The 27,921-nt window shown below is 37.0% G+C and overlaps 1 protein-coding gene across 1 annotated transcript in view; it reads left to right on the top strand.

Annotated features, from left to right (window-relative positions):
* LONP2 (lon peptidase 2, peroxisomal) overlaps positions 1-27,921 on the top strand; it is a 45,620-nt gene that overhangs the window by 15,186 nt on the left and 2,513 nt on the right. Inside the window, exons 8-14 of the mRNA XM_064459433.1 lie at positions 2,701-2,842; positions 8,774-8,924; positions 9,450-9,576; positions 10,634-10,767; positions 17,965-18,107; positions 25,390-25,597; positions 26,875-27,065. Of these exons, the coding sequence (XP_064315503.1) occupies positions 2,701-2,842; positions 8,774-8,924; positions 9,450-9,576; positions 10,634-10,767; positions 17,965-18,107; positions 25,390-25,597; positions 26,875-27,065 (1,096 nt within the window). The remainder of the gene's footprint in view (positions 1-2,700; positions 2,843-8,773; positions 8,925-9,449; positions 9,577-10,633; positions 10,768-17,964; positions 18,108-25,389; positions 25,598-26,874; positions 27,066-27,921) is intronic.

The raw sequence follows: 27,921 nt of genomic DNA, 5'->3' as shown, positions 1-27,921 counted from the left end.
CTTTAATTTTGACCTTTTGAGTTTCTTGAAGAACTCTTGGGTTCTTGGGAACCATTTCATCCTTTTCATAACATTAGATCCATTTCATTTGGATTGTGGTTTCTACTTATATTTTTTATTAAATGGTCATGTAGCTCATGACCAACGCTTACTGTGGACAGTTTGCATAGGAAAAAAAGAATTATGATTTTCTGTCACTGTTACAATGTTTTTCTTATTGCTTTAGAAGTCACTTAATTTTTATTCTTCTAAAATTGTATTTCTCCAAGGTATTGATCGCACTTGACTTTGTCATAACTTGTCTTGAGTATATTTGCTTTTTTCTGCTTTTTCTTAATCACAGACATTGTGCTTCAGCCTACCTAGTGTATGTTTTCTTTAAAAATGGTAAGAAACTTGATTGTGTACAGCAGTTAAACCTTACCGAAAGATGCTGTATCTTTGAGAATCTTCCACAAGTAATAAATATGTCATTATATACCCAAGTCTACTTGAATCTAAAATGACTGTGGCTTGAAGTCTATTTTCAGGGTTGTTTGAGGGGAGGAAAAAGGTATTTCAATCTATTAATAACAGCAGCTTTTTTGTGTCTCAGGAAAGAAAAATCTCTTCTGTTTGTTTGGGTTTTGTTTGTTTGGGTTTTTTTTTAAGTGCTTCTATTTGGAAAAACTCCAAGAAAGTTTTTAAAACTGGTGTGTGTGCGCACATGGGTATAAACAGATTTATTATTCAGAAAACCTTTTGGTACCTAACACACATAATCCTTTGACCTGTGTTGTTGCAGTTGGATGGTGAAGGCAAAGAGTGATTATTCACAGTGCTTTCTCCTCACTAGAGAAACCCAGTTTACCTTCATTTAGTTTCTAAACCAAAGCTGTTTCTTAAAACTAGAGGAAACATAGATATCTCAAAAATTTTATAGAATATAAAAGGATCAGATAAAACTATATAAAAACAAAAACCTGTTTAAGTATAATAATGTCTTTAAGCATGTGCTTGGGAATAATGTAGCAAGCAAGAAAGAAAAATGTTTATTGTTTACCTAATTATGTTATCCTATTACTGGCAAAAATAGAATCTTAAAAACAGTCAGGCTGCATTGTCTCTGAAGCATATAAAATTATTTACTAGTTCAGTAAGTACCTGTTGTTTAAAAGCAACAACAAAAAAACCAAACAGAACCCCCCCACCCCCTCAACAAACAAACAAACAAAACTCAAAACCACAAACAAAATAACCCCAAAGACCTCAACCCCCCCAAAATGCTACAATGATTAATTTGGTTGTGCTGGTAAATGATTCACTTCTGTGAACTTCAGTCCTGCTTCAGCCTTCTCATTTTCTGACTGCGATTTATAGGAGGATCCTTTCATTCTTTTGGCAAGGTTGACTGTGTGCAGATGGAGTGTGAAGTGGCATGCTAGTATAATAGCCCCCGTGCAGATTCTTAATCTGTAATAAATGTTACATAGTGTGATCCTCAGTGGAGAGGAATCTGCTCACTGCAGAGTAAAACTACACAAAAGCAGTGAGGTGATAAACTATTGCATGCTGGCTGCTCCAGTCTTTAGCAGCTGCCTTGTGAAGGTGGCAATAAGCAAACTGAAATTCTGTTGCATTTCTGGCCATTTAAAAGGTCTTAAAACTTTTATTTTTGCTCCCTCAGCTCCCTCAGTGGTTAAATATTACATGGAACTAACATCATTGCTGTGTGGTTTGAGTTGTGTTTTTTTATATATGTGTATATATATCTATATATATTTAAAGTCTCCTCTAACATCCTTTGAAATTACTCCCATGGTATTTTTGGTTTCAACTTTCTAAATGTCATCCTGTTTATTTTGGACTATTTTAAAACAGATCATATGGCAAAGCAGGCCTGTTCTGTATATCTGCTTTGTGAGGGTCATGAGATAGGTACTGTAATTCAGCACTTCATGTATCTCTTTCTTCTCAAGTGACCAAGATTTCATACTCTTACTTACAGTATTTTGTTTAGTTACGACACAAGCAGAAAAGGCTACAATAAATGCAGCAAACAAGGGCCATATATGAATGTACATTGTTGCTCTGTGCATTGTGAAAAAAGCTTTACCACATTTGCTGAATAAATTCAGACTTGTAACTTTTTGTTCCATTACACTTTTCTAGTTTTTTTATTTCATGTTGAAATGACATAGTAAATACAATTATTTTTTGTGAGTATTAATTAAAGCATGCTGTGTATACAGAGGATGCTGACAGTTCACCATTTTTGGAATTTTGCCCTAATTTGTAAAATGCTGTGTGAACTCTCTTGTGACGACAAAACCCCAATATCATCATTGTTGAAATGCTCATATGAATGAGCTTCCCAAATCTGCTTCTGCTTGTTCTTTACAGTACAAGGATGGTTGTACTGAATCGTGTAAAATTCCTGCAAGCCATAAAGTTTGGATATACTTTAATGCATATGTTTATCTTTCCAGACCAACTAGTGCACCATGGAACTAGAATTTTCATCTGCTGATAAAATTCCTTATATTACTTCAGCTGCATATTCCATATTTTTATCAGCTAGTTCCAAAAAGTTTTGCAAAAAGCAAGAATGATTACAATGCTGCATATTCTTGTATTTTTCTTTGAGCTTTGTTTCTGATGTTTCTACTCCTGTTACATGCATCTGTCCCCTTTTTCCCCATATATATTTATTTCTCCAAGGCGCACCTATGTTGGCAGTATGCCTGGCAGAATAATCAATGGACTGAAGACTGTCGGGGTTAACAATCCAGTATTCCTGTTAGATGAGGTTGATAAACTGGGGAAGAGCTTGCAGGGGGATCCTGCAGCAGCCTTGCTTGAGGTAAGAGATGTTGGATTACAAGCATTTTTTGATTTGTATTTAAAAAGAATTAAAATACGGGACTCAGAAAGTAAGATTCACTGGAAGAAAGATAGCATGACAGTGTCAGCTTTTTTATTGAAATACTAGCTACTGTGTTTTGACATTGTTGGACTTCTGTCAATTACTTGTGTACAATGGAAATGCTGTTATATAGTATACTAAAAGTAAGATATCATTAATCTCAGTGATCCATACTTAAACACAAGGATGTACTTTGTACTAAGTGTTTTCTATATTTAAAGAAAGTTCAAGCCTTAAACATTACTTATTTGGGGGCCTTTAAGACATTGATTTTTAATGACCAAATGCTGTTAGCTATAAGAATGAACTGTAGAGCAGCCAGACAGTAGCTGGACTTTTTCAAGGTTTCCCTTTCTTTCTTGGAACAATTGTAATGTTATTTGAAGATTTTGATGGTACAAGCTTATATTGGAGCTAAATGTTTTACCTAGTATGTAATACGGGCTTGCTGCATATTCTTTTAGCAGTGTTTCTTTAATTAGTGTTGTAATTAACTTTCTGAACTTAAGTTTTTCATTTAAGTCACAGATCCCCACTCCTTGACTGATTAGGATGTGGTGAGTGTTTGCTTTCCATGAGAGTCAGCTATTAAGTGTGTTTTTCCTAAAATTCTGGGGCTCAGACCAAGATGTAAATTAATCTAATTTTGAAGTACTTGGTGTAGTTATTTTATCACAAAAGGTTTAGCGAGGTCAAAGTTGACTTGCTTAAAGACATGAGTAAAATCTAGGAGATGCAAGTAAGGACTTCGGTGAACAAGATATTGTTGGGATATTTTGTAAATACATCAACTGTTAAGGTGTTATTAATTACATTAGTTCTTGGGATTTCAGGAGGCTAAAACTTGAGTGGTGATGAAGACGATGAATTGAGACCTATGCCTTGCAAGCTTCATGTATCAGAGTCTGTAGCAGAGAGCAGTAATGAGTTGCCAGAACCTTCTTTCTGCCTTCTTTTTCCCTAGAGTATGATACATGATGATACCCCAGTATGATTCCTTCTTCCACCGACTTGGATATTCAGTGGTTTTATTCTAGCAGTTTGCTGGAGAGAGGAAGGAGATTCTTCTGAGGTGTGGGGAGAAGGCAAAGAGCATTGCCCTTCCCCAGCATCTTAGTGCAAAAGGCTGTGCATGTCCTCCTGATGAGGAGGGAATGAGGAAGGCACTTGTGCAGCAAGGCTGGGCTAGGCTGAAACACCTGAGGCTGTCTAGAGCAGATGTAGCACTAGTGAACTTAATGGTTCCAGTATTGTGTACATTTAGAATTTCCTTATACTGCTGTATTTTTATTCTGTCTACCTTTCTTTTATGTTCTGTCCAGTTCTAGGGGCTGAACTGCTTCTGTGATTGTTCTTTACCTGTTTAAGTCAAAAGGAGTTAGGTTAGTAAAAGATATTTATCCAAATTTTTTGAGCTAGCCTGGATCGCTTTCACTGAAACAATTTAAGGTAGCATAATCCTAGAAGCATCTCAGTTGTCAGACTTAAGGTGTGGTAACTTCTGTGGCTGGGCTGTCATAGGTGGGGATGAAAGTGGTTCTGGTAATATTTGCTTACAGAGTCATTCTAATGATTCTTTCTGGCTGACAGTGCTTAATACAGTGAATTGAATATGAAAAATGCTACTCAGATTAAGGTGTCATGAGCTCATCTGTATACTGTATGACTTTATGCAAATGAAATATCAATTGACATTCTACAAATTTCGTTATTTTCTTCCTGCTAGATAGTGTAAAATTACTGTTTTGACAAGGCCAACTAGTTCTTTGAAAATCAGTGTATGAACAGGTTATGATTTGAGAGCTCTGTTTTGATCTTTGCATGTTAACATGAACTACTAATATTTTCACCATGCTATAAAATAGCATGGCTTCACCTTTTTAGCTTTTAAGAAATGACAGTTATGGTCCTTTACCTGTATTTCTCAAGTGTGTGGTACACATTTCTAGGGTGCATGAAAGGCCTGTAAGTGCAAGAAAAACAAGCAAGGGAGTGTAAAAAATATTCAAATGCATTTTCTGTGTACTTTTCATTTGCAGTATTTTATTTACTCTTCGCTGTTAGTGGTAATGAGTTCTGTTTCTGAGTTTGCTGGTATTTCTTCTGTCATTTCTCCTTTAGATAGTGAACTAAGCTGGCCTCTATCTAGTCAATGCATGGATAAAAAATTACCTGAAAATCAAATTTTGTTAGCTAGCTGACTGTTGTTTGCTAGGTAGTCAAAATCAGTAATGAACTAATGATTTGGCACTTCTTTGAAAGAGAATAATTTTTTTTTAAGTGTTCCAATCAGGAATTCAGGACTGTACATTAATGTTGTTAATTTTAGTCAACATTTGCTGTTTCTTCTAATTTATTTTTCATTGCCTGTCTTGCAGTAGAGAATTAGCATTTCTGTTCTTTTTCTATCATGTCAAGTGTGTGAGGGCAAATGAAATTAATTTATTTTTTAATTATTTGTGTTTGAATTTTTGATACTTTGTTGCTGTTTTGGGATGGTTTTGTTTTCCATATTTTAAAACCACATTCTCCGTGATATTCAACTTGGCTCCTGCCATGCGTTATTCCAGCTGATGTTCATCAGGTTAACTTCCAGCTGTCTGCTTGGGCTGCAGTCTTTATGTAAGTCATTGCTAAATGACCATTAGTTGCATCTGGAGAAGTAATTGCTCTGTTAACCATGTCTGGGCTGCTCCCATGTGAGATCTGTATATCCCTCTATTCTGAACATCCTGAAGCAGGTGCTTTTACCTCTTCTAATGGAGAACTCATGCCTGGACATAACAGCTTAATTTTCGTTTGCTTTTTGTGGTTTACATTGTTGGAAAGTCCATCTAGAATGAGCAAATGTGGCTATTATATAGGAGAACAAACAATAGTAAGTGGTCACCTAACTGGCACATTTGTTTTTCAGACTGCAGCTTCTTGTTTGGTAAGTGCTGTCATTAAGTATAAAAGGTGCATCCTTTTTTCCTTAATGTGTAGGTGTGTTAGATTCTCACTGACTGTCTACAAAGGGGTATATTCAAGAAGAAAATTGCTGTACCCTGTAAGCTTGGAAGCAAAGCTTGATGTTTTATAATTGCAGGATATGTGTTTAATTCTAGTGCTTCTGCAGAGTTGTTGCATAAGAAAAACAGAATGTCTTCCTATTTCCAGTTACTGTTCATCAACAAGGGAATGTTTTAGCCTAAAATTACATGACCTCTGTTTAGATCAGAAGAAAACAGAAATGGATCGAAGTGCCTGATACTGAGTATTTGTGTGCAGGGAAATTAGACCAGGAGCATAGCCAGGCAATTAAATGTTCATGGAACTTATTCTGGATTCTGGGTTAATAAAACACTGGTACAGAGAAGCTTTGTATGCATGTGATCTGTCAGCCATAAATTAACCAAGATGTTTTATTCGCTGAATGGTTTTTTTGTACTTAATATTTTTGTATTAGATTAATATCTTTGAAAACTTTTGAACTTGAACTTTAGCACAGATACCTAGCTGAAGAACAGTTCTATTTGCTTTGGAAAATCTGTTTTAAATGCATAGATGTGATATTGTTTTATGTCTTTTTCTGAGGAATAGTTACCATGACAAAGAACTATTAGTCCAGAGAAACTCTAGCCCTTGTAGAAGATCTCAGATAATTCACATTTTTAGATATAATCTGAGTTGATCCTTTACCTTTTTCGGATAGTGTTTTTTGCTCATGAGTATGGTATTGATATTTTGTGTGTCTTGTAAATAATATTATAATCACCAGCTTAGCACTTAGTAGGATTTGTAAGAATCTCTAATTGCAGACTAGAGGGAGAAAGAGATAAATGTGTGTAGATAAATGTTATTAAAAACCCAACTTGGTCGGTCAGAATACATTGTTTTTCAACACATTTGGAAGTAGTTGCAAATGCTTTGGCTAATACAGTATTTCCGCAAAATTCCTCTATATCAGTATAAAAAAAAGGTAAGTTGAACTAGGATTTGCTGCTTAAATCAGTTCTGAAAAATGTGCAAGAGTAGACTTTGAATGGGAGACTAACATTTGGTATAGATCTACTTTCTTTGAAGACAGTTTGTAGATGCTGTGGTTTGATACACTGCCTATTGTTTTGTCCCCCTACATTTTGGAACTAGATTGTAGGACTAGTTGAGGTAAATGACATCTGTAACAGACTGAATTATGTACTTGGCTAGTCATGATACTTCAAGGCCTTTGTCTTCATCAGTAAAGAAGGGAGTAAATGATAGCAGCTGCCTGCTGAAGAGGGTAAGAAAATAAGCTTTTGAATAGCTTATAGTCAATGAACAATAACATTCACTGAGTTCCAACCTTAGTTTTAGAATTTAGGCATATGCTTCAGTATGTCTTAAGATTTCACTGTTAAGAGGAACACATAACGTTACAGTCACAGTACATTTCCAAATATTGTCTTAAACCTGTGTAGTACTTCAAAATAAAATCAGAAATTGGTCTGTTCTTAAAAAGTTCTACTCTGTTTCTGGCATTCTGTAAAGAAAGAATTTTGCTAGTTGTGATCATAAAACATTTCTGTTCTAAAGATTTTTAACTGTTCAAAGACTGAACAGAATTGAAGAGTAATGAAAATTCAGAATTGTTTCTTTCATTACCAGCTAAGAAGTGCTCAATTTCAGTTTTTTAGAATTATCAACACTGTTCTTGGCTATAATTCAAGTTACTAAGACAAGGGATGCATTCATTAGGGTATAGGCAGCTAAATTATTTTGACAGCAGTGTGCTATTTCTCAGAAGATGCATAGGTCCCATTATTTGTAACATGAGAATTATTAATATCAGTGAAACATTCATCATTTGGAAAAGTGTGGCAGTACTTTAAAGGGGGCGGTGGGGGGTTGAAGGTCGTTCATAGGTGGTGAGCCAAATGTAGGTTGCTACTGTTAAAAAAACCTACAAGACAGCACCTTAGTACACTCATGATCCACATATATGGAATATTTATCACCGAATGCAGAAAAACAGCTTTTTCAAGTAGCAGTTTAAATATATGCAAATGTTGCATTAGCACACATAAGTAGTACTAAAAGCTGTAGGAAGACAACACTGTTATTTAAGCCATAGTTCTACTTGTGCAGTACATTTTTGAGGTTGGTCAGATGGTGTGTTATTCTTCAGTGCTTGTTTAATTTTGTCTCTCTTTTATCACAAAAATCTGGGAACAAAAGAAAAATGCAAGATTGTGTTAGGAAAGCCGGAGCTCACCTAGAGTCAAGATTTGCATGGGATGTCACGGGCAATAAGAATAGCTTCTACTGTTACACGAGTGGTAAAAGGCTGAACGAGTGGGGCAGGTGATTTAGTGATAGGCTGAGATAATCTGTGTTTTCCCCCTCTGGTCTTCACAGTGAGGTCTCTCAGGTTGGTGTGCTTAGAGGAGGAAGAGCTACCAGCAGCAGATGGGGATTGGAGTCAGGGATTACTTGAGAGAATTGTGCTCATACAAGGCCATAGAACCACACAGGCTGCTTTTCTGGGGTGCTGGGAGTCCTTGAAAGGCCGCTCTCTACCATCTGTGAAAGGTCACGGAGATAGGTTGCAGGAGGTACTTGATGACTGGAGAAATGCTGCAGCCATCTTCAGAAAGGGGTAAAAGAACTAATGGGGAAACAACTCTTCTTTTTTTTTTTTTTTTTTTTTTTTTGCATGTGGTGTGGAACATAGTTACAGTGTAATAAGAGCAAGGCAGAATATTGACGGAATTGGTAATATTCATAACATATTTTATGAATGTAAAGTCAGATTTGACAGATCCAGATGGAATATAATAAAAACGTGTGTATTTTATATACTTCTAATTGAGCAACTGCATCAATTTTGTGTTCACTCTTGTTAAGGTCTTGGATCCAGAACAAAATCACAGTTTCACCGATCACTACTTAAATGTAGCCTTTGATCTGTCCCAAGTCCTTTTTATAGCTACAGCCAACACTACAGCTACTATCCCACCTGCTCTGCTGGACAGAATGGAAATTATTCAAGTTCCAGGTAACACTACAGTGTTTTCATTAAAGTGGCTATTGCAAGTCCTTAAACAATGTTGGGGTGATTTTCCTGAAAGGAAAAGCAGTCCCTTAAGGTAAGCCTGACAGGAATCTAGACTGAATGGCCAGAATCATCAAAAAAGACTAGTGGGGGTGCCTCCATTATGGTCTCTGTCATGAGAATGAAATTTATCATTGCACTTACAAAAATTCAGTTCCAGGAGGTACAGAATGTATCAATGTAATATTATTTTCACTAATTGATGTGTTTGTATTCTAAATGGCTGTTGGCTGATGCACCATTTTAAGATTCCAATGAAGAAATGGATGTTTGAAACACTAAAATTCTGTTCTTCTTGTTCATATGAAGTTATGAATAATCACAAAGTATGATACCAACAGCCTTTTAAATTATAGCTGGGCTTTTTTTGTTAAATTCAATCAGGTACAGTTATAAATTATAAGAAAATTGATTATGATATAGCATATAAACAAGAAGATTAGTAAACTGATGCTTTTTCTTTTGAAGGATACACACAAGAAGAAAAAATTGAAATTGCACATAGACACTTGATTCCTAAACAGCTCGAACAACATGGCCTGACTCCACAGCAAATACAGATTCCACAAGTAACCACTTTGGACATAATTACAAGGTAAATTTGGTGTTCATTGCTTTTTAAATAACTTCTTTTTTTGATATTTAGTAAATAATTTCTGAAGTGATAACACAGAACATTGCTTAACATCTGTTGTCTTTAATAGCTTCAGAAGTTCAGCAATAGGTAATTTATGGAATTGCTCATTCCTGAGCTCTGTTTGGCCCTGCAGGCTAAACTGAATCATCCTTCCTTCTCTAGAGAATTCCATGGTCTTGTTCTCAGAGCGTGGCTCACAGTCACTTGTGTTGACACAATTGGCAAGGCACTATGAATAAACAGAAACACCTGAACCTAGTATTGCTGCAGTCTTCAGTGTGTGAAGCTATGGTCTTGGCAGCAGGCAACCTTTATTTTAAAGAATGAAGTTTTATTTCTGTCATTTTCATAGACAAAATGGACAATACCATTTTGTGACTTGATGGGCCATGTTTGTATAAAACTTGGAATTAGGTTAAAAAAATTAAAATGTGGTGTTTTAAATAGCTTGTATTAATTCAAACTACTTCTTTGCTGGACATGAGAGCATCTTTTCAGAACATCTTTTGGACTTGATACTAGCCCATTTCCAATGGAAAAAGTGTATCAGTATTCAATGAATTTAAGTATTTTATGACCAGGAACAGCACTTTGGCATTTAGTGAGGGTTATTGTGTGATGTTTCTTTTTAATTCATAAACTAAAAGAAAATAATCTTTTACAGTCAGTTTCAGTGAACTATATTTCGAGTTTTAAGATAGCTCTTCCTTTTAATTTTTATGCATCTGAGAAAAGCTCAGTGCTATTGGAGCACTCACTAAGGTTTGACACCAGGTGTTAGTTATGTCTTCTTCGCACTCAGTAATTTGTCTGTCTTTACAATTTTATTGGCAAGCCATAATTATTTTGATAGAAGTACATTACAGTTTTTTCCTATTAGAGTAACCAAAAGTGTCACTGCCTTTCACATCTCATTTTATTTGGATGTGTTTTTAAAAAGAAAGTGTGTTTACATTCAAAAGAAATCTCTCTTACAAAAAAAAATCCACCAGTAAAAAAATTGTCTCTACACTAGATACACTAGAGAGGCAGGAGTCCGCGCTCTGGATCGGAAGCTGGGAGCTATTTGCAGAGCAGTGGCAGTGAAAGTGGCAGAAGGACAGCACAAAGAAACAAAGCCAGATCGTGCTGAAGTGGGTGAAGGAGAAGGTGTGTACCTTTTTCAAGTTTTATTAAAAAGGAAACTTCTAACAAAGTCACTATGAAGCTGATCTATCAACCTTTTCTCCTGTTTCAAGGACTCTGTTTTTAAAGCTTTGCAAATAGAGTGACATTCTTATAATGCATGGTTGAAGCAGCGCTGAATTATGGCTTGGGACATAAGTAATTTCAGCCTGTCAAGTTGGTAATTGAGAAGTACAATGGATCTTTTTCATATCTTAGGTATGCGGTTATGATTTGTCTATGTTTTTGTCTTCCTAGGCTTTTTTTCACAAATCTCTCACTTTTTTTCTTTAATAAAAGACTAGGCATGGCTTTAGTTATTGTATTTAAAGAGGTTCTTTAACTGTGCTGTGCATGGTCTGCCAGCTCAGAACTCAGTCTGTTTATTCTGTTGTACTCTAAAATAAACATCTGCTTGAAGAGCTTTGAAATTAGAAAGGTTTAGGGGCTCTTTTTTCTGTGCCTTTTATGTGCAGAATAAGACTGCACTTATTCTAAGTCTCTTGGAGCTTTGGTAACTTCTCGGCTTCAGTAAGTCAGTTCTTGTTTCCCATGTATACAGACAATAGTGATTTATCATTCCCACTCATCCAACAGATGGAAAACTAAGCATAAAATTTTCAAACAGCAAAAATACTCAGGTAACTGCTTAACCAGTAAAGGTAGACCTCTTTCTAGTCTTGAAATAGAAGGGGGAAGGAAGAAGTCAGGCCTGTAATCCAGTTCATGTGCAACATGCAACTGGTGACTTCTCCTCCCTTTTTCATCCTCCACTTAACTTTCTCTATGATAAAAGAGAAGTTGAACATGCACACTGTGTTTGGTGAAACATACCAGGCAGAGCATAGATGGTTGTGCTTTTATTACAGCCAGCTGCTGATGGAGGATCTCGCTGTACACAGCAGTTTTCTTTGAAGGTTTCAGAGTGCTCATCACCACACTAGATGTCTGCAGCCCACAGTTCAAGGTAGACGAGGTAGACTTCTAAAATGTGGATAGACTTTAGTCTCAATAAAATCTAGTAAGCAGGGTGTTGGGTGGTTTTATTTGTTTTTTAAAGACTGCGATGAGTCTGGTTGACACTTTCTGACAAGAAATACTGACAGTCTGTTAGAGAACAACTGTGTGCCAGAGGACATGGGAAAGCAAAAACTGCAGAATGGCTGCTTGCTTCTGCGCCAGAATATTCACAAACTTAAAATACCAAATAAACCCCCTGTTGGTTTGATGTTGTGAAAGATTCCACAGCTAAGCCAATGTGGAAAAAACTTTTAACTTTTGTACAGCTTGAGTAGTTCTGGACTGGTCTGGAGGAGGACAAATGAGAACAATCATTATCTATTCCTTTAAAATAAGACAGCTTACAAGTCTGAATGGTGTCCCCATGCACCCACCCATTCACAGAGTAAATCCTGGGGGAAGAAATAAAATAAAAAACGATATTTGTACAAACAGCGGTATTAATTAGAAGAGTATATGAAAAAGGGTGTTACTCATAGGAAAAACTTTAGTAATTTGTCTCTGGAAATCTGTTCATTGACGGTCTTTTCAGCTTTACCTTGTCTTTTTTCCCCTAATTCAGTATTTCCCTCTGACAACTAAATCTTCTTTTACCTTGTCGAGTTTCCTAAGTCATATCTCTGTGGACATCATAATGTCTGTGGAAACTGTAATATCAGAAGATTGAATTTGGTTTACAAAGCAGTGTTTGCTTAAGTGGATTCAAGCTCAGTTTTCTCTGAATGTTTGGCTTAAAGTGAACTCTCACAGCAGCAGTGCCTATGCATGCATGAATGTGCAGCTTAAATTGTCCCATCCACATTAAAAGGAAGAGCTTTTAAGACCTATTTATTAATGCTTTCCATTTATATTATGTGCACGTCATCTACCTTCTCTCCTCTGTGCTGGATTTTTCTGAAGTCAAACACGGAGTTTGTCAATGCTTCTGTGATACCTGAACTTGCTCCTTAACCAGAACATTGAGCCTTTGGGCTGCGGTGGCCAGGGTTGGCTTACTAGCATCAAGCAATATCAGGTGTCTTTGCTACTGTCACTTTTTTAATAGTAATTTTGATGAGTCATATTTTTAAAGTATTTGTTTCCACTGAGGGGTAGCTATGTCTAAAATGTGCTTAAAGGGTCTGATGCAATTGCTAAATAAAAAGAAGTGTCATACTGCTCTTCAAGCCTTCTAATAAAGTAAACAAAAAGTAGGTTCAGAGCACAACTTCTGATACTATAAGAAGAAACATTTTATTATTAAAGCAAAGAACAAAAAGGAGCTGTATTAGACATCTCAAACAAGTGAGAGAGTATTTACAATGTTAAAATTAGCAGTGGACTTGCAACTTAGGTATTTGCACTGTTAAAGTTATACACTGTTAAAATTAGTACCGACTTGCAACTTACCAAAGCTAACTGAAAACAGCAAGCTAAGTTCTTCAAAAGAGGGCAAAATTCTAGCATTTTTGGTTGACACACAATTTGGAGTAAGTCCAGAGGAAATGAGCTGTGAATATTTGCCTTTGTACTTCTGGAATTGAAACTGTCCATTAAAAAAAAAAGCTATATTAATAAAAGGGAGCCCAAGGGACAGGTGGCTCTATAGTTAAACTTTGATATTATGAAGACATGTATAGAATGGTGCTGTCTGCAAAATGTGTTTTATTTTGTAGTGATGATGTGATTGTACCCTGCTGTATTTTTAGCATAATATGTCACTTGTTGGGAGTATATGAGAGCAGGACACTTTTAAAAAATATTTTTGTTCAGTTTTCATTCTGTTTTCCAACAGAATTTAACCAAGTATTTAAAACAAAACTCGGAAATATCCCCAAACACTTGCAGGTTGATGCAAATAATGGCATTTGTAGCCTAAATTTATTTCTTTGGAATTTTTTTTCCTGTTGATTAGTGGACTTTTTTGAAGTTGTGCATAGTGATGACGAATTTTTATTTCATATAATGAATTATTCTGGGAGAATAGTTAATTAAGTTGTTGTCTCTTAATAGTTTCATTTAGAATTATTAAATTTTTTTGTCTTTATCTGTATAAAACCCCCTATAATTCATCTTTGCTTTACACATTTGTCGGTTACTGATGTGGGATTGAGACTGATGTGGGATTGGTGCATTCATATGTCATGAGTTGTGATTATGAAGGAGCAAGCTACAGATTTGCCTTGTAGATTCTAACTAAAGCATAATTTTTATATGATTCGTAGCATATGTGTTTATTTAGCTGAGTGCCTTCTGGCTTGTGGGTTTGTAGTAAAAGTTGAAAGACATTAGGTGGTAGAACCACAAAATTTCCATCATTATATTGATTAAACCAGATTATGAACTCAAAGTGGAGCATCTGTTTTCAAAGCTTAGTAAACATCAGGCTTTTGGCAGTGTTTGATAGTAGGCTCTAAAAATGGAGGATACCTGCCATAGCAAAACTGATGCTTGGAGATACACTGTCAAGCCATGTTTAGCACCTTCCGAAAATGCTTGACTGAAATACACTGGCAGCTTTGTATTGCCTTCCTCACTCCTTTGACTCCTGAGCTTTATGATGAAGTTGGCAAGTGGAGGAGTGTTAGTTTGCATCAATTGTTGAATTTGTACAGTGAACTTCAGCAAAAGCAAATGGAGTAATTTTTCAGACCTCTCCAGGGAGTCATCCTTGTGTACAGTAACACTGAGACACTCATCTAGTATTTGACACTAGAAGAAATTCTAGGAGTCGCAAAAATATGTGGAACTCTCCTTCCTACTTTAGTGCAACTGCCTTGGGAATACAATGCAGCAGCTGTGCACTAAGGTATCATATTATGATACAACAGTTGAAACCCAGAGTCAGAAATGGTTTGTCTAATTCAGACTTGAAAGGAGGTTTAGGACAGGTAATATTTAATAACTAAAAGTGATCAAGTGGGGATTCTATTTATGCTGAAACCAAGGCTTTGAAAAAACTCAAATATTTCCATAACTCCGTAACACATTACGGTTTGTTCTACTCCTTGTAGATGAAACAACACTTGGTTTCAGGTTTAAATGCAAGTTTGACTGAAGTGGTCAACGAGAACTGAAGCAGGTAGTCTTTACTCTCCTTCCCTCAACTTGGGCATAATGGATTTTATTCACAAAACATTATTATGCATGACTCTGGGAGGTTTTGCTTGTTTTTAGTAAGTATAAGGGCTTAATACAGCTGGACTAACATCACTGCTCTTGCAAAAAGTGACCTGTTCTATGTCCTAGCCTAAACTCAGCACTTCCAGCAGCACAGGATCTCCCATAGCACGGGGAATTGAGTTTATGAAAACTGATCAGCGTAAATCCCATGGTTATATGATTGTAGGCACTCCAGTCTGAGCTCAGCTGTGCCAGTGTTAGTATACTTACCAGCTCTGCAGACTGTAATATGTGTTTCTTAAAATTGCTTGGAATGTCTAATAGACCTGCCTTTTTGGCCTAACCCAGAAATGTTATGAAAAGTTGTGCTTATATACAAACTATTTTTTTACCATGGTAATTTATCAAATATTCCTCCATGAAAGCCTGAAATTCAAGTGCTTCAAGTACATGTTCTTATTCTAAATCAGAATTGGTGGAATGCAATTATTTTGTGAAAAGAGAAGATTTAAGTTGGATAATGGGAAGTTGCTTTTAAGATATAGTTTCATTTTATGCCTGGCTTTGAATGTGGACTGTTGTCAACAAAGGGCAATTCCATCCTTTCCTACCTAAATGTAGTTTGTTAGTTTGGAGGGGCTAAAAGAATTCTGGGTCTGTCTGCCATGTGCTGAAGCATCTGCTAGTAAAAAAAGAACATGCTGTTTTCCCTTTAATTGCCCACAAAATTAAAACCTTGTCTTCCATGCTTACATTCTTTCTTATATCTTTTCATAGCAATTCAGCAAATCAGAATATATTATTTAAAGCTGTTCAAAAATTTTAGGTTTCTCTTACATTCTTCTATCATCTTGGCCAGTAATTATGAAGCTAGAAATCTTTTGGGTTTAAGACTTTGAGTATTACTAGTATTGCTAGTGCTTAATTTAGATGTTTTATGAGGAGCTGAGAAATTGCTACATGTTGAGGAAGTTTTAGACTCTTCTATTCACTCGTTTCCATTATGTGTCTAGAAGAAAGTAGGAGTCTTAAATTCTTAAACCTTTGTCTTTGAGCCATGGAATTCCTTTTCAGATTAAAACCTGAATTATATATAGTAGTTCATTGTCAGTATGTTTTCTTACAAATCCAGTATTTACGTGCAAGACTTTCTTCTGTTTTGGGAACTTGCAAAGGCAGATTCCTGAGGAACGTTGTTGTGATCTTTGAGTAGCTGCAGAGTCTGCTTTGAAAATTTTACAAACATAATCTTTGGTTGGTTGTTTTTTGGAATTTTTTTTTCTTGGGACAGGGATTTTTGTTGGGGTTTTTGGGGTGGTGTTTTTTTAGTTTGTTTGTTTTGTTTGTTCTTTTCCAATTTTTAAATGTTAAAATGACTCAGTACCATGCTGCTTTTCTTTAAGCGGTAATGAAATAGTAGACCAGCAGGTGGTTCCTCTGGTGCAGTGTGGAGCTTTGAATTTTCAGCTTATTTCTCCAACTTTAACTCAAAATGTAAGATAATTAAGGTGTTGTCCTAAGCAAAAGTTCTGTTTCTGGAAACTTGAGTTTAACTGTCTTGTTTCAGGTAAACGTGTCATTTAACTTGTACTGTGGTTTATAGCTATTCATCTGGGATAGGTAGGGAACATGTATTTGTCATCATTAATGGAAATCTTAATTACTTGCATCTTTACAGCTTCTTCATAGTCAGCACTTCTATAAAGGTGACAAAAGATGATGTTTTTTCCTTCAAAGAAAAAGTCAGTGTGTGTAATTGTATTTTGGAACATCACTGTATGCTTTCATAGAAAATTAGATAATGTCAGAATTTAGGTTAGTATTTTTAGAAAAAGTTTGGAGTTTGTTATTGTTACAGATTATAAAATGGGGTCTACTAACTAGATTATATAAATTCAGAGAAAGAGTTTCTGATTCTTTTAACCGGGCAAGTGGCCTCAAAAATCATCTACTGATTTGTTTACAAGAAGTCTCCTTCAGCTGTATACATAGAACAAATGAGGGATGTCAATTCTGTGAATTAAGCAACCTGATGTAGTGAAAGACCTTCCTGCCTGTGGTGGGGGGGGGTTGGACTAGATGATCTTTCCCTTCAAAACCAAACTGTTCTATGATTGAGTAAAGCCATAGTAGTCATAACAGACAAAAATCGAAGTAGAAAGTGTAATGGCAGAATATGTGCTGCATAGGCTGCAATAAAGGTGGGCTGTGCTCTGCTGGGGTAGTGGTTCCATCTGACAGCCTGGAAGGAGGCGGCACCCCAGGGCTGGATGAGTTAGGCTTCTAGCAGAGCTGGTTTCCATGTGATCTACATGTAGCAGCTACTCCTGTGCCTGGTCAGCTGGCGTTGAGAGTTTGAGTGCGAGGATTGGGGTGCGGAGGGAGGAAGGCAGAGTTACAGAGCAGTAAGTTACGCTGCCCTTGTTGGATACTGTGAAATGAGATGTTATTGACCATAACAATGCAGGCTAGCTCTAAGTAATGCAGCATTGTGGCAAAGCAATGTATATAAAGCTGGCCAAAATGTTCCTGCTTGCTTTGACAGAACGTAATTATTAGTGTCAGAAGTTAAGTATTTAAATCTTTGCAGAAAGAGACCACAGAGAGCACAGTTGTTAATGTACATAAAAAGAACAGTAGTTACTCAACTTTCAGTCTTTCCACATTCAGCTCCATATTCTCTATTCCACTACATTAAGGAGGATCATCTCCTACAAATACTGGTTTTATGCACAAATCTGATTAAAAGTGCAAAGTCCTAGATGAACTTAATGTGTTTTGCTATTTGACCTAGTTTAAAATGTATTTGAGCAAGTGAGTTGCATCTCTGTCAGTGCTCTAGATTTAATGTTACCTTTGCTGAGCAGTTACAACTTGTTTAGGCTTAATAATAAAATTTTATGCCATGTTATCTTTAATTTGACAAGAATTTTTTGAAAGATGGTTTAAGCACACTTTCTGAGAATTTCTTTGAATATTTTTTCTCTGTCATGATTCTTTTTTTTATTCCTGTGTCAAGAAAGACTGCTACACATCCTAAATCAAATTTTCTTCTCTTAGATTGCAAAGAGCATGTCACAGAAGATGCAAAACCAGAATCCATCAGTGACACAGCGGACCTGGCTCTGCCACCTGAAATGCCAATTTTAATTGATTTCCACGCTTTAAAAGATATCCTGGGGCCACCCATGTATGAAATGGAGGTAACCATCCTCATTTGTTTCTGCTTGACTGCTTGTTCCTGTCCGGTTTAACTATTTGACTGTTTTATTGCTAGTGACTTAGTTTATAAAATATTAACTTTTAAAGAAATGTATTAGTAATAGAACTGTGTTTCTTTGTGTTCAACTAAGTTTTTTTTACCTAAGGAAGTTTTGTTTGTTTGTTTTGAATTCAGGTTACATAACAGAAAGTCATGCCATTATGTTATTTAGCAAAGATGCCTGCAGCAGTGCTTAAGAATGTGGTGGTGTTTTTTCAGTTTGTAACAACTTTGCTTTTGTTTGGGGGATGTTTGGTGGTCTTGGGAAAGAAGCCAGAAGTAGAATCCAGGAATCCTGTCTCTGAGGCAGCTGTGTTAAGGATGGTCCCACATATCTCCTTAAAGCCGGTCAGCATTTCTGGGTATTAAAAACACTTCAGTCTGCACCAGAAGTTCTCAGACATTCTTTAGATTAATATGACTCTTAGCTATTAAAAATGTTTTATGATCAGTTAGGCACCTTCAGCTTCCTCGTACCAGCGCTGTTCCTCAGGAGGTATATTTTGTTCTTTCCCCATCTGTATTTTGCTACATTCTATGAAAATGCCATTGATTAAAGTAGTTTGTTAGTTTGGGATTCTCTTTTCACCATTTACATTGCAATTATTCTCTGCTTTACTTCAGGTCCAGGTGAACTGATCGAGTATAAGTAGTATATATAATGCTATCACAGGAAACCAGTTGCTGATTGGAGCACTAAATTTTTCTGTCTTTATCCTGGAGAAAAGATCAGTAAACCAGTAAGTTATGGAGAAAATAGAAACGAAGGGAAAACTTCCAGAAGAGACAAAATTCAAACTTTTAAAAACTTTCCTGTGGTAATTCTTCTCTCCTAGATGGGAGAACCAGACTCCAGTGGGATTTGGAGGATAAAAAGACAAAATGTGCAGGGGAAGTGGGAGAAAATGAGTGACTGTTAAAGAATGAGTCAGTTCTTAGATTTGACCTGAGGTTTTTGGATATGAAGATTTTATCGTGGAAGAGATTTTTTTATTGAAGATAAATGAGGGAACAAGTTGAAAGATGACAGCTCTATTGATTGTTTTAGAAGATGGTGATGGCAGCAGTGGAATTTGCGGGGAATGGGAGGCACGGAAGGTCAGGTGATCAAGAGACCAATACCTTATGACTCTCTCAGCTGTGTTTTTTCACATTGGTCATTTGTGTTCTGATTTCTTTCTTTTTCCTTTCAGAAATTAGAAGAGATTGCTCTTTAGGCAGGTGACTTTATTGTAAGCAACTTTCTTTTCATCCCTCAGAAGCCACTGTGCCTGATAATAAAACCATCACACAACACAGTTTAAGACCGTTTTAATTAAGAAGGTATTGTGGATATACTTCAGCTTGATTTGGAATGACTGTAGCCATCAGACCATTTGTTATACTCCTGTGGGAATTATTACTAGTCTGTCTATCTTTTTCTCACTACCTGACTTTTAGAAAAAGAGCATGTGGGGTTTTTTTCAGAGAAATAACATTCTATCTGAATGTTCATTTTGAAGTATGTTATATGCTTCAGACATCTGGTCTTTGGAGCTAAAGTGCTGCAGGATCATTTGGCTTTTTAGTGCTTGAATTGCAGATGCACATAAATTTGTTGTAGTAAATTGAACTTAATATTCAAGCCAGGACTTTGATTTCTACAAATGGTGCTTATTAGTTTCATAACGTTGCTAAAAAATAAATTAAATTTTGTAAATCTGTACAAAAGTTCTGGTCACTTGCAACTGTACTCCCAGTTCCCAGTCAAGAGTAGAATTAATTCAGATGAATATGAGTTTATCACACTTCTTAAAAATTAGATTGTAGGCCAAGAAATATGTTAACATGTTACCTCCTTCAGATGTTCTGCCTAGTTTTGAACTTTTTCTGGAGTTGATTATTCATTTAAATTTAGTAGTGCGGCTGTGTTGGCAAACAGTTTCTGCTACTTTGTCCTTTTTCTACAGGAGTAAGTAGCGGAAGTAAAATTTTAAAAGCTTGGTTCTTAATTCCAAATATACAACTACATGAGTGCTGGGCTGTTTTTTTTGTTTGTTTGTTTTGTGGTTTTTTTTTCATGAATGGTTGCCATGAGTATTTAGCAGGCAAATTAAATAGCGCATAAATAGAACTAGAGATAAATCCACACAGCATCAATTCCCTGAGCAGCTCAGGATTTATTTTCATGTACTCTTTGCTGTATTTAATGACTAAATATTTTTCAGTGCACACTTCATTTTTTCTATGTAAACTGCTCAGGTAGCCACATAACTCCTGTTTTAACATATTCTCCCAAGTGCCCCCAAGATTCTTTTGGATGAAAAGTACGGCTCCTGTCTCAATGACAGGCATTTCAGATTGGCAACTGGAGTGTTTTCTGGTTTTGTAGTCTGTGGTGTGTCTCTCTCCTTTCTATGTCTAGCCTTCAAAGCTTCATCTTTAACCTGCATTTGCCACTTAAAATTAGTTGAAATAAAGGTACAATGGAGGCAACCACCATGTCAGTACATGGGTGAGACTGAGCAAATAGAACTGAAAACATGACATGACTTAATTGATCTGTTGTCCTTCAGGGACTACCTTAAAATAAGTGAGTCATCTTTCAACTTTTCAGTGCATTGCTTGTATATTTTCTGCAGAGGTCTCCCAGCAGAAAGGCATGACAAAATACTCAGCTTGTACTTGTAGGATTAATTCATTTATCACAAACGAATAATCTTATGTGTCACCCTACAGAATGAATGTTGGAATAAATCACATAGTAAGGCTTTGGAAGAATAATCTTGACAGTAAAGTGTAGAAGATTTAATGAAGTGTTTCAGCACAGCTTGCTTTTGGAGGAAAAGGTTTATAACATATCCAGAATATTTATAGTGAAGTGTTTCTCTTTTCACTTGGATTTCAGCTTCCCCCTCCCTCTCGGTCCCCCCTCCACTCTTTCTTTTCTTCCCTTAATTCTGCTCAATTAACATAATATTGGCACCACAGGAAGGCCCATCAGAACTAGTCTGCATTTTCATGTGAGTGACGTTGAAGTGACAGACGCTCTAGGTCAGTGAAATTACTGATTTTAGGAAAGGAAGTGCAGATGCCATAAAAGAATAGCTCTGTTTCATGGGACATACACAATTCTAATTAAGGAACAAATTAGGTTATCTTTTAGAAGCAAAACCTGTACAAAGCACAGGAGTAGATAGGCAATCAACGTCTTGTGGTGATATTTCTGGGAAATCCTTCTCCCTTCAAGGGAAGCCGCTGTTGCATATTTTTGCCTGCAGTGGTTGGCTAGGGAATGAATTGGAAGAGTAGACTAGAAAAAGGGTCTGTACAGTCAGGTCAGGAAAGCTTGTGGAAGGGTAACAAAGATGCTAAAGACCAACAATTAACTTAGGACTGGTTTTTATCTTCCTATTATGATCAGTGGCTTAATAGCTTTATGTCAATTATGCTGACTTAAGGATTACATCTCTCTTCCTTTTTCTTAGAATAACCTTAAATCATTCTTAAAAAATGACTGTGCTAAATGTTAAGACTATTTTTGCAATGTGCAGGCAGCTAAAATGTACCTGACAGTATGTTCATGTATTCAGATTACAGTTAAATCGTAGCTGGGTCAGTTGTATCTAGAAAAAATTTCAGAAGAAAATATAGGTCAGTGACCTCCTCTTCCATCATCTGACAGACACGATCAGTCATCAGCTGATTCTAATGGTCATTTTTAATTGAAGTTGTTTAAAAAGTATAAGTAAGGATTTTTTTCTATTTTAAATCCCTCTGACTTTTTGTGAGAAGAAATTATTCATAGGTGCCAGGAGCGATAGAGTCTTGCAGAGCTCACTGTAACACTTCATAGGTATATTTAATGAAATATAACGTGCTTTCCTCTAAGTATTGTGTGGCTGTTCGGGGGGTGGGGTGGTAGTGTAGGGTCTTTTCTGAAGACAGTTATCAAAGCTCCCAGGGTGTTTTCTATACATATGCCTGTCAACGCGCATCAGTGAATGTTCAGGTGAGGAGGTTGCAGTAGAGGTAGTGCAGTCTCTACTAGCACAGGAGAAGTTGCTGACCTCTGAGTCAGTGCGAAGTCAGTTGCTGACCTCTGAGTTAGTGCGAAGAATGATGATTCAAAAGTGATTAACGCTTACTATGCACCGCTTATCAGATCTCACCTTCCTTGTGAAAGGAGGAGGAGGAGGTACCTATCTACTCTGAGGATAGAGGAAAAAGTTTGTGCTGAGGTGAGATAAATAATGAATCTTTAGAACCATTTGGGCTTTGATCTTTAGTCACGTTTGCTAGTTTTGCCCTTGAGCTCTCAAACAGTGGAATTGGTCTGTAAACTGGTTCAAACTGATACAGTTAGAGCCAGTACTAACATCCAGTCCCAGAAAAAGAGAACAAAAAACCCCACATCAACAAACTTTGGCTGCTTCAGGATGGCAGAGGATATGGACAGTTGCTTTTGTTCATTATACCTGAAATGTTTGAAACCATGACAGGTTGCTAAAATCCACAATTGCCTCAAGTGTAAAAGACAGTGCTTCAGTGTTGAATTTCAGTGGAACTAGGATGAATTTATTTTGTTAACCTGAGTTACTAAGTAATTACTAAGCTAATTGGAGTAAGTCACTGTAACTATAAAATACAGGGAATGGATATAGAAACTTATGTTAACAAAAATGAAAATGCTTAATAAGATGGGGTATCTTGATACCATAAAAGTGAAACACTCTATTATGTACAATTTTCTTAAATGCTAGAAAAAGAGCCACTCTAGCTAAATTATGCTAATAAAAGCAAAGGGCATGATGTCATTCAAAATATGTAGATAACTGAGGGCCACAAGAGAACCAAGGAGAGAGGCTGTGTGGCTTCCTTTGCTTTAGTGTGAGATAAGTAGTTACCAACTTACCTGCTTGTCCACTGAATCCAGGAGTGTAACACCAGCCCCGCAGGCCTCTGCTGCTTGTCCCTCCTGCCAGCAGGAGGCTTGTTTGTGCCAGGAGCTCCTGTGTCAGCACAGCTTTGCTAAAGTCAGAGTTGGCACCACTTGCACTGTGCCACTGCAGTGCGCTAATTTCCTTCAAAGCAAGAAACCGTGATCCTGGGCGAGGGTCACATTTCAAATTTTAGTCATCAAATTCAGAAGATGACAGCACTTGATAATTCAGTATAGCATCTGGCAAAGCATGTAACACAAAATCAGAAATTATAACAAGAAGCATGTGTATTTAACTTCATTTTGTAGGACTTTAAATGTGTTGGTTTTTCTTTACCAGTTCTCTTGTATGAGCAAGTTGTTCCTGTCATATATCTGAGTTGCCTACAGCTACAAGTAGAACAACTTGTGTGTTTGCAAATGAGGTTATGTTTTTTCATATGTGCATCTCTTTTTGGGTGGTAACCAGCAGTACCAGCTGTAGAGTGAATAGTTATTCACCCTTACTGCATAAAGGAAGCTGGTTTTTATTCGTGAACAGGAAAGAGAAAGTGAGCATTAAGAATTTTATGGTCTTGATTTTATTTTTATGATGGGGGTAGATTTCAGCCCGATATTGAAATGTTAACGTTTGGCTTCTATTTAGAAAGAGAGTTGTTGTCCTGATAATCTCATGGAAAGCTGTATTGTTCTGCTTAGATAATCCACTGCTGCTGTTTGACTTGCAAAACTTCAGGCCTGTGTACTACTTGGGGACTTGCAGCAGCATTTCTAGCGGGCTTACAGAGACGCATTTTTAGTAAGGGACTAGAATACTTAATAATTTATTATCTTTGTAGCTCACAAATCAAAGTATTTCTAATAAAGCCAGCTCTCAGCAGAACCATACAAGTATTTTTGCCTGCAGGCTTTCTCTGATCTTGCAGCTGGGCCGATGGTTAAAAAGTGAGTTAATTTTGTGCATACAGAGCTTTGCCTTTTCAGCATCAGTACAGAGTCCGATTAGTTCTCTGCTAACTCTTGGAAGGAAGCAAAATGAAATCATTAAGATCACGGTAAGTTTTGCAATGCAGAATGAGTTGATGGTAGAGGAAAAAACAGGTCTATTGCTCTGAATTTGCAAGTAGTATAAAGTGGAACGTTAAATGTGCTTAGAAGGGACAGAAACAGTTCAAGAAATTTTAATGGAACTGGACATGCCGATTTCAGAATTGGAATGGTTCTGTTGTCAGGCTCCTTTGACTTTTTTTCTGTCCAAGAAATGAAACATTTGTTCAAATTCTCTAAACAGATTAATGAAGAATTAATCCCTTGCAGGAATTAATCAAATTAACTTTCAATTCTGCATTTCATGAAGAGACAAAATTATTTTAAAGCGGGCCTATCACTTTGTTTTGCAAAGGCATAGTTGTCTTTTGCTCTAGTCACTGCCTGACACAGTAAATATTCATCCAGTTTCTTTTCTGCCTTGTAATAAATACATAACTTAGTAGTTCAGAACATGCTGAATATCTGTATGATCTTTCATCAGGGTTTCTTCATCTTGAAGCTCAGGAAACCAAAAGGACCTCCTGTATATTCTAAAAGAATCTCTCAAAGGGGGGGAATATCAAAACCTGGAACTTTCATGGAAAACCTCCTGGCTCTGTTCCCTTCTCTTCACATGGGAGATGGGATTCAGAGACCTCTGTTACTCTTACCAGTAACTGGGCATAGGCAGACTTTTAGATAAGTAGAAGATAGTGTTGTGTGGGGTAGAGCTTGCTTGACTATTTGTAATTGCTAAAGGGAGTAAGTCAGATTTCCCATCCTCTTTCATATCTAGCCTGCTACCAGACTCATTTTTTCATGAGTCAAAATTATTTATAAATATTTGCAATGGACAAAATCAGTGTGTTGGCTGACAGTAGTTTGGGCAATGCAGCCACCTTTAAAAAGACTTTTCTGTAACATGTGGGAGCAAAACTGTTACTTGTATGAAAGAGTCAGGGCAAAGATACTGCCAGCAGATGGATTAAGTCCTTTGAAGAGAACACTTCTCTTTGAAATTTTTGCGTTGGGGAAGGTTTCAAGCATGATCTACCCAGATGTTTGCCACTGCCTTAAACTAAGCAGCCACATACAGCTCCTATTTACACATAAGGCAGAATTACTGCTGCATTAAAAAAAAAAAAAAAGACACTTGGGCTTAACTTTCGTGTCTTAACGGGTACAGTTATTTTGAAGGTAACTATCAAATTGCTTTTGCAATAGATTTGTTATGACTGTTTCCTAAACTGTTTCCTGTCCTATTTTCCTTCAGGTGTCTGAACGGTTAAGTCAGCCAGGAGTAGCCATAGGCTTGGCTTGGACTCCCTTAGGGGGGGAGATCATGTTTGTAGAAGCTAGTCGCATGGATGGAGAAGGTCAGCTTACTTTGACCGGTCAGCTCGGGGCTGTTATGAAGGAGTCAGCGCATCTTGCAATTAGCTGGTTGCGCAGCAATGCAAAGAGATACCAGCTAACCAATGGTAGGTTGGGAAAAAATGACAAGCAATATGTAGCTGTATTGCATCATAGAGATTGTACGCATCCATTGGCCTCTTGTTGCAGGGATGCACATAACAGAAGAGTTAAGATTGCATGGAAATTCCATGTCCAAAAACTGGGTATTTTTCAACAAACCAGCAGACTATAACAGTGGAAGTGTTGCCTTAACAGAGAAAGGGTTTTCCAGCAGGCAGTGCTACGCTGAAGATGAAATCAGCTCTAGGGTTCATTTTTGTAGTTCATCTCCCAATTCCTGCCACACTGAGGTGTTAGTGGCCTGGCAAACAGGTCAGTCTAGGCAGAACATGAGCTGCCACTGCAGCCAGGCCAGTCCCTCTCCCCACAGCAACCTGGAAGGCTGGGGGCAGCCTTAGTTGTGGCAGACTCTGCCTCTTCTACATTCAGGATTTCCAGTCAGGGTTTCCAGCAGTACTTTCGTGGTGTAGATAAAGATATGCAAGTCAGTAGTTTTATTCTGAAATTAAGACACAGTTTCTGTTAAAAGTAGGTTTGCATAGTCCAAGTTTAAATATTTTGAGAATTAGTTGGGTTTGTAGGGCAGCTGTTGACCAGCAGTGCAACAGGGCTTCAGCCAAGAAAATTCTAACTTCTGGTTTTTGTTTTAACCTCCCAGGAGTTCTAGAAGTGTGCTTTTTAGTTTGATCATCTGCTGAATAGTCAAGAAATTGTCCAGTATCTGTCATAATTTACAGAAGTTTAGATAGTTGAAAACCTAAATTGAACCAGCATATGAAATGCTGCTGGCATGAACTACGTACACATTCAAATCTCTAACTTACACTGTTATATCCTGCAGGTTAAGTAAGGCAAAAAGATGTAAACAAGAGATGTACTTTGTAATACTGGTTAATACTGGGTTTCTGTGGATTGCTGATTTTGTGGTATGTTCTCTGAAAATGGACATTTATGGTTTGCAGCATTAAAAAACCTACAAATCTTATGTAGGAGTTCCTTGCTTTCCACATTAAACCCTATCCTGAATTTCCCAACACATGCAAATGCTGAGCTTATTGGTTAACTTGTTATGGTTTTGTCTAGGAAGCTGGATGTAGGAAAGCTTGTTGGGTTTTCTTTTTGTTCATTTTTCTAGGGCCTCTGCACCAGAGTGTTGTTTTTTCAGCCTACTGTTAAAAAAATGGTGCTAAGACTTTTAGTTCTCTGGTGGGGTTTTAGAATAAAGACTGGGAACAAAATGAGTTTAGATTTTTCACATTCAAACCATTTTTTTTTTCTTAAGCTTCTGGAAGTTTTGATCTCCTTGACAACACTGACATCCATCTGCACTTCCCAGCTGGAGCTGTCACAAAAGATGGACCATCTGCTGGGGTTACCATAGTAACCTGTCTTGCTTCACTCTTCAGTGGGCGGCTGGTGTGTTCAGATGTAGCCATGACAGGAGAAATTACACTGAGAGGCCTTGTTCTTCCAGTAAGCATCATTTGAGAAAAGAGCTAAGTTGTATTAATTCTCCATGTTCTGGATATAAATTCTGCTTACAGCCATTTACAAAAGCAAAGTCTTGCAGGATCATTCCTTAGCAGCAATTGGTCTCTCCTGGCACAGACGTTAGAGGCTGACAGAGGCCAGCCTGCGCTAGTGCTGTACCACTCCGCTGCCTGCTCTGCATGGAGCATTCAAGCCAGCCCTGATGCTGTTTTCAGGGAAAGCACATTAAAATGCCTGGTTAGAAAGGAAACCTAGAAATCCTAACATTCAAAATGGTTCCAAAATACCTATTACAATTTCTAAACAGGCTTCCTCATAGTATCGCTACAGAAGTACCTCCAGTTTCTTTGGAAAGTTGTTTCTTGAAGCTCTTAACAGTAAGTGCATATAGGTTACTCTTGAAACCACCTCCCTACATGTATTTTTAAATTCTTCTTAAATTTTGTTCCTGGTATATAGTTCAGCTGAATGGTGTTCCCGTAAAGCTTCTTCAAGGCATGAAGGCAAAGGAAAGTTTTAAAACAAATACAGCTTTAGTTTTAAGTATCAAGCAGAGCCCAGCATAAGTGATTAAGCAGATATGGGAGTTACCATCTCACACCAAGTGACAGACAAAGGAAGAATGAAGCTGGAAAACAGTATTCTGTTTCAGGCAGTAGAGGGTAAGATAACTTGAAAAAGATGGCAGGCTAGAAGGATCTCTGAAATAGCATTCTGGTGGCAGTTAAGACTGACACGATTGCCTGTTGTTCAAGGCTCTAGGGCAAAATAAACACTGCATTGACTCTGATCTGGTGCAGGCTTTCTTTGTTTTCCAAAAAATTGCCTTCACTGCACC

This window comes from Phalacrocorax carbo, chromosome 8, assembly GCF_963921805.1.
Source record: "Phalacrocorax carbo chromosome 8, bPhaCar2.1, whole genome shotgun sequence".
Taxonomy (NCBI): domain Eukaryota; kingdom Metazoa; phylum Chordata; class Aves; order Suliformes; family Phalacrocoracidae; genus Phalacrocorax; species Phalacrocorax carbo.
This window is presented reverse-complemented; position numbering and strand designations above follow the sequence as displayed.